We start from the raw sequence: 7,648 nt of genomic DNA, 5'->3' as shown, positions 1-7,648 counted from the left end.
AGGGAAGGAAGGAAGGAAGGAAGGAAGGAAGGAAGGAAGGAAGGAAGGAAGGAAGGAAGACAGACTTCTTCTGGTCTGGCCCTTTGCTTCCAGACAGCAGGATGCAAAAACTGAATTACAATGATACCACAGAGTGCTGTCTATACGCTCAATAACAAAGTCAGTGAACCATGAGTCAATCAGCCATGAAAAGTTTTGTACAAAATAACGCCAGTGCTACTTGATTTTGTAAATTTGCCCAAAAAGACATATAATTGCATCTCTCTCAGTGCCCTGTTTTAAAAGCCATTTGCCCCTAAACACAATTTGAATTAACATGATAAAATAATCATGAAATAAAATGTGCCACTGTCACCACTTTAAGAGAGCATCAGTGGTCTTAAATGCATTCTCAATGCTGTGCCTCCGCCAGCGCCATCTATCTCTGGACCATGGTTCTTCTTCCCATACTGAAAACTCCATACTGATTCAGAAATGCTTCTCATTCTCCACCCCCACCCCCACCTCCTGAAGAACAGTTTTCTGTTTTTATTCTCTAGAACTTGGACTATTCAAGGCACCAGATATAAACAGGACCATCTTCTATGTGTGTCGCTGTAGCTGGCTCCTTTCACTTAGTGCAGTGCCTTCAAGTTGTATGTGCATTGCATCCACTGCCAGACTTTCCCTCCTTTATAGGCCTGGTTAATATCCCATCGCTTGCACACACATCGTGTTTTCCAACTTACCCCTCAGTAGATACGTGGGTTGCTTCCACCCTCCGACTACTGGGAACCTGCTACTTTAAATAAATATACAATTTTGAGTCCTTGGTTTCAATCCTTCAAGGATATACTCAGAAGGGAGATTACTGAATCACGTGATGATTTCATCTTTAATATTCTGAGGAGCTGTGAAAGTGCTTTCCATATTGGTCACACCCCCACCAGCACACACAGGACTCCCGTCTCTCCGCATTCAGACTTTACTTCTTATTCTCTCCTGGCTCTCCTTTCTTTTGTTTTGAGACTAGCATCCTGAGTATGCCATAGTATTCCATGGTAACTGTGATTATTATTTTTATTTCTCTTGGTGATTACCAGTGTTGGACACTTTCTAATGTGCTTTTTGGCCACTTGTACATCTTTGTTAGTGAAACTTCTGTTTAAGCCCTTGGCCCTTTTCAAATTTAGGGTATTTACTGTTGAATTATAGGAGTTCTTGATGTATTCTGTTTATTTTTTTTTATTTATTTATTAAGGATTTCTGCCTCCTCCCCGCCACTGCCTCCCATTTCCCTCCCCCTCCCCCGATCAAGTCCCTCTCCCTCATCAGCTTGAAGAGCCATCAGGGTTCCCTGACCTGTGGGAAGTCCAAGGACCGCCCACCTCCATCCAGATTTAGTAAGTTGAGCATCCAAACTGCCTAGGCTCCCCCAAAGCCAGTATGTGCAGTAGGATCAAAAACCCATTGCCATTGTTCTTGAGTTCTCAGTAGTCCTTATTGTTCACTATGTTCAGCAAGTCCGGTTTTATCCCATGCTTTTCTACCAGAACTTCCAAGAAGAACTAATACCTGTATTCTATTTATTAAACCTATACCTGACACGTGATTTAAAATATTTTCTTCATTTTGTGATTGCCTTTTTACTTTTTGCATCTTTTTATCTTTGATGCCCAAAAGCTTTTTATTTTGATAAATCCCAGTTTGCCTGTTATTTTATTGCCTGTTCTTTGGTGTCAGATTCAAAAACCATTACCAAATTCAATGTCATGGAACCTTCCCCATATGTTTTATCCCAAGAATTTAACAATTTTAGCTTCACGTTTAGGTCTTTGGTATACTCTGAGTTCATATTTTAACACAGTATAAGGAAAGGGTCCTGTTTTGCAAATATATATTCAGGTTTCCCAGAACCACTTGTTAAAAGGACTGGCCAATGGTCTCAGTAGCTCTGTTGGAAATTATTTGATCATATATGTAAGCTTTTATTTTTGTGGTTATTTCGAGTTTAATCCACCAGTCTGTATGTCTGTCTTACATCAGTATAACACTGCTTTGATTACCATAGTCCTGAAATGGAAGTTTTGAAATTAAAAAAAAAAATCTTAGACATCCAACAGTGTTCTTTTTTCATGGTCATTTTGACGATTCAAGATCTTGAATTTCTCCATAGATTTTATAATTAATTTTGTATTCTGCAAAAGCTGACATTTTCAGTGATTGAATTGAATATATACCCTACTGTGGTAGTGGTAATAGTAACTTTTCTCAGCTATAAATATGGGATGTCTTTCCATTCATTTTCATTTTGTGTCTTTGTGAGGGTTTTGTCTTTGATTTTGTTAATTTGCTTGCTTTGCTTTTCAAGACAGGGTTCCTCTGTGTATCCCTAGCTGTCCTGGAACTCGCTTGATAGACCAAGCTGGCCTTAAACTCAGAAATCTGCCTGCCTTTGCCTCCTGAGTGCTGGGATTAAAGATGTGCACCACCCACATTTACACAATGGAGTACTACACAGCAGAAAAAACAAGACATCTTGAAATTTGTAGGCAAATGGATGGAGCTAGAAAACATCATATTGAGTGAGGTAGTCCAGACCCAAAAAGACAATTATCATATGCACTCACTCATAAGTGGTTTTTAAACATAAAGCAAAGAAAACCTGCCTACAATTCACAATCCCAGAGAACCTAGGCAACAATGAGGACCCTAAGAAAGATTTACATAGATCTAATATACATGGGAAGTAGAAAAAGACAAGATCTCCTGAGTAAATTAGGAGCATGGGAACCTTGGGAGAGCGTTGAAGGAGAGGGGAGAGGCAGGGAGAGGAACAGAGGAAAATGTAGAACTCAATAAAATAATAAAAAAGAGGTGCACCACCACCAGGCATCGTTGATATTTTTTAATTAGCATCTTGCAGTTTGTTATTCAGTCCTTTTTGTTTCTTATTTGGGTTTATTCCTAAGTATCTCATTCTTTTTGGTATTATGGTGAATGGACTTCTTATCTTAGCTTCCTTTTTGTATTGTTAAAGATAAGAAAGACTTTCTTTTTAATGTGAGATTTGTATCCTGCAACTTTGCTGAATGCTTTCAAGCTTCATAGAATCTTTACTTCACTTAATTCTCCCCACATAGAATACTATCCTGCTCTCCTGGTTCAAAGGATAACATAAAAATATATATACACAAGGGTATTCCTTTCCTAAATGATGATAACATTTGATTTAACATCATGAAATTCAAACAAAATGGGCAGGTGACATACAAATCTGAACTCTTCTGTAAATGATTCTAAAACACAGAGTGAGAAAGACCTTTGAAATGTTACTGTCTGTGGCTGTTTGAATGAGAATCGTTCCTATTGGTCCCTATATTTGAATGTTTGGTTTGCAGTTGGTAGAACTGTTTGGGAAGGATTAGGAGGTGTGTCCCTGAAGGTGGGCTGTGAGTTTGAAACAGCCCATTGTGGTTCCCAGTTATTCCCTGTCTCTCTTTCTCTCTCTGTCTCTCTGTCTCTGTCTCCCATCAGATGTAAGATCTCAGCTTCTGCTCTAGCAGCATGCCTGTCTGCTGTCATGCTCCCCACCGTGATGGTCATGCCTTCTAACCCTCTGGACCATGAGCCCAGATTAAATGCTTTGTTTTATGAGACACCTTCGCAATGGTGTCTCTTCACAGACACCATCTGTATTATCATAATCAGAGCTTTTCATCCAGAATTTGAAATCAGACAGAAACTGGTAAAGAATATAAAACTGCTTCTTTGCCAGCTGGAAACAGATACTCAAGAGCTTGCCCCAGATCATGTATGGGGAGTTCCCAGACAGCTCTAGGAGGATATGTTTGGTTTAGAATAAAGACACACTTGCTGAGTTATTTTACTAATGGTACCATCTTATAAATTAGACCAAGGAAACCTGAGTGATTTTTTTATTTGAAGATGTTAATGTTTGAATATCATATGCATGTCATAAAAATAGACGAAAATCGATAAGTAGGTTTCTATCGTCTCAAACAATAAGGGCGATAAAATAGCAAATCAGAGTGGACTAAATAAATCTGTAACCAACAGGTTACAAAAGCACTATTGCCATGAACGATGATGCCCAAGGCCAAGCATACAAAGTCATTTCTTGCTATTCCTTGATAAAGTAATGGAAGAACCAGCCACAGCCCTGGTCTTAGCAGCAACATACTAACTAGCGGTGTTCTGCCTGCAGCACAGCAGTTCTAGGGAGCAGAGGGGATCAGTAATGCAGGTCTTCCAATGGGACCGCACAAGCCAATAAAGAGTAAGAAAAATTCCCACTGCATCTAGATGATGTTTAGCTTTCTATGCCTTCCTCGGAAATACACGTCTGTAACGGTCTGCCTCTGAGGTGTGGCTAGAAGTAACGTTTCTGGTTTTAAAGGTGTAATATTTTGATTGTTGGTAGAACATTTGCAGAAACTATTACTAAAGTCTGATGAAACCCGCATGATCGGCCACAGGGAGCATCTCGGGCGCTTCACTGGGGAGGCCCTTAGGATCTTAATGTCACCTTTTGTTCCTCTGTCATTCCTTCCCCATTCCCTTCGAGGCTCCTCTGTTTTACAAAGGGTCTCATTGTGCTGGTTCCCTGTAGAAAGTGAATAATGCATGCAATAAAAAGAATCTCAAATTGAACGTTAAAAGTCCAACGCGCTTTCTCCTGAGGTTTCTTGGGTAATTTTACCAGGCCTTATGTTTTCCTTTGACTCAGCAGATATGGCCAGAAGTCATCACCATTTGGAAGTTCTTTTAAGTTTCTGTGTTTTAAAAGTAGTTTCAAACTAAGCTTTGAATTCAATGCTAGTTGAGTTGGATACTTGTGCTTTGTTAGAGGGGTGTGTGTGTGTGTGTGTGCGCGCGCACACACGCACGAGCGCTTTGGGTGTATTTGTAGTTGAAAGGCAGCATGGCCAACAATCACGGGGAGTAAATTCATTCAACTGCTTGGGGAAAATGCTAGTGAGTGGAATGCCTTGGATTTGTTGAAGTCTGTCTTCAGTAAAATCACACAGTTGAACACATTTGAATAAGACAAAGACCCCATATGCCTGTGAACAGACTGATTTCGGAGACATAAAATTGTTCCTCCACTTCCTTCCTTCCTAAGCAAGTGCAGGGAGAGGGCGCACGTGCACTCCATGGTAGAAAATGCGCATTCAGAGAAGCATAGTGTCCTCCCTCCTCCCTTCTGCCTCCTCTAACCCACACTCATGCTGGTAAAGTGTGTGGTATACAGCCTAAATATCAAATAGCTATCTTTCTCCTAGAGATGCATGGCCCCACAGCAGAGACAGACCTGGTCTCTGGTCCTTGGGACAATTACAATAATTAAGTCTTCAGGAGTCACGTTCTCTCCTCTCATATATTTCTGAGGTTGCACTGACATTTAACATCTTTTAGAAATACTAGGGTCCTTGTGTATTTTCTTGTGCTGTGTTCTGGAGAATTAACAAGAAACGCTCCGGTTCCATTCTGTGCCCTTCATTATGTTTTAATGATGTTTTATATCATCCAGAAACTTAGTATAACAATTTGCTTTCCTTTTTTTTTTTTCAAGGTTTGAACAGGCGTTTTTAAACAGTTTCATCAGCAGTGTGGCAAAAACGAAAGACAGTTATTTTTGGATAGCTCTTCAGGACGAAAACAACACAGGAGAGTACACTTGGAAGACCTTGGGGCAGAGGCCTGAGCCAATGCAGTACACGCACTGGAACACACATCAACCTAGTGAGTCCCCTGCAACACCAGCTCGCCCCATCCCCACCCCTGTTTCCTGGCCCCAAGAATACTAACGCACAGCGGTGAAAGCTCTAGGTAGGCACCAACTCAACTTCTCCGTGTTCAGTGAGTTCTACAGGTGTTTGTCTTCAGCAATAGGACCTTCCTATCGGTGTGTGGAGAACAACACATAACGTTGGCAACAGTATGGGTTGTTTGGGGGTTGCCATGGGGGACCTTTGATCACAACTCAACTAGATATAACCCGTTCCCAACACTGGGAGTTTCATTTGGTGACAAGAATGTCCAATAATGGGGTCTGTCTCCTTCAGTATTTGGAGATTTCACTTAGATTGCTTCCATATATGTTTATATTTTACAAATCTTCTACTGTGTTAAGCTTCCATACTACTCCTCAAATAGCCCTTAATTTTAGCTGTCTTTCCCTGCATTCCCTCCATCCTCCTCCTCTCCCCTTCCCGGTCCTGCTTGATGGGTCCATTACAGCCCTACCCCTCACCCCTGGCTTCTATTCATAACTATCTATTCTATTTCCCTCTTTTAGGGAAATCTATCTGTTCCCTGCTCCCTCTCTCTATGCCTAATCTCTGTGGTTCTGTGGACAGTAGCTTGGTTTTCATTGATTTAATTGACTTAACAGTTAATATCCGTATATAAATTCATATAATATTTGTCTTTCTGGGTCTGGGTTACCTCACTCAGGATGATTTTTTTTTTATAGTTCCATTCATTTACCTACAAATTTCATGATTCCATTGGGTAAATGTATCACATTTATCCATTCTTCTGTTGAGGGACATCTATGTTGTTTAGTTTCTGGGTAGCGTGAGTAGAGCAGCACTGAACATAGTTGGGCAAGTATCTCTGTGATAGAATGAACCATCCCCTTGAGTGTATGCCCAAGAGTGATTTAGCTGGATCTTGAGGTAGATCCATCCCCATCCTTCTGAGGAACTGTTATACTGATTTCCACAGTGGCTGAACAAGTGTGCGCTCCCACCAGTAGATCAGTGATCCTCCTACCCCACATCCTCACCAGCATGAGCTGTCATTTATTTCATTGATCTTAGCCATTCTGACAGGTAGATGAAATCTCAAAGTAGTTTTGATTTCATATCCTAGATGACTAAGGATTACACATATCACTTTCAAACTTCAGATAAATAAAAGACAAAGGAGCCAGAGTAAGAAAGCACCTTCCACGAGCTGGAGCAAAGATAAGAATTACTTCTGGCTTCTCAGGAACCAGCAGGCGAGAAGACTCTGAATTCTGGTGGTAAAGGCGGGAGGGAAGCTACCCAGGGTCTATTCTCTGTAAAAATTATCCTTTAAAATTGAAGGAGGGCTATTTTTATAAGATAAAAATTGAAGGACATAGTGCCAGTTGGCCTGGCCTTGCAAGGGAAATGACAGAAATGCAGACCTGCGTTTTCTCCTATATAAATGAGATACCTAACAGGGACGGGAGGGGCTCTGGGTGATTGCCGTGTGTCACTGTAGGCTCTTCGGTTGTGACAAATATGCTATCTAAAGTGAGGGGCAATGTGCAGGAGGCAGGGAGGGGGGTGTGAGAGCCTTCTCCATCCCATCTAACTCTGCAGACCTATGACGACGGTTTGACAAGTTTAGCCAGTTTTTAATTCTTCTTTTTAAAGATGCACATAAAGTGATAACAAATGTGTGTGTAGGGTGCATGTGTGTGTGTGTGGTGTGTGTGTGATGTGTGAGTGGGGGGTGTGAGTTTGTGGCGTGTGTGTGTGTGGTGTGGTTTGTTTGTGGTGTGTGTGTATGTGTGGTGTGTGTGTGGGTGTGTGTGGTGTGTAGGTATGGTGTGTGTGTATGTGTGGTGTGGGTGTGGTATGAGTGTGGGTGTGTGTATGTGTGTGGGGTG

General features: G+C 41.2%; 1 protein-coding gene across 1 annotated transcript in view; it reads left to right on the top strand.

Moving 5' to 3' along the window:
• Positions 1-7,648, top strand: part of Pla2r1 (phospholipase A2 receptor 1) — a 114,887-nt gene that overhangs the window by 62,474 nt on the left and 44,765 nt on the right. The window contains exon 11 of the mRNA XM_005346449.3: positions 5,576-5,745. Coding sequence (XP_005346506.2) covers positions 5,576-5,745 — 170 coding nt within the window. The remainder of the gene's footprint in view (positions 1-5,575; positions 5,746-7,648) is intronic.

Source organism: Microtus ochrogaster, chromosome 4 (assembly GCF_000317375.1).
Source record: "Microtus ochrogaster isolate Prairie Vole_2 chromosome 4, MicOch1.0, whole genome shotgun sequence".
Taxonomy (NCBI): Eukaryota; Metazoa; Chordata; class Mammalia; order Rodentia; family Cricetidae; genus Microtus; species Microtus ochrogaster.
This window is presented reverse-complemented; position numbering and strand designations above follow the sequence as displayed.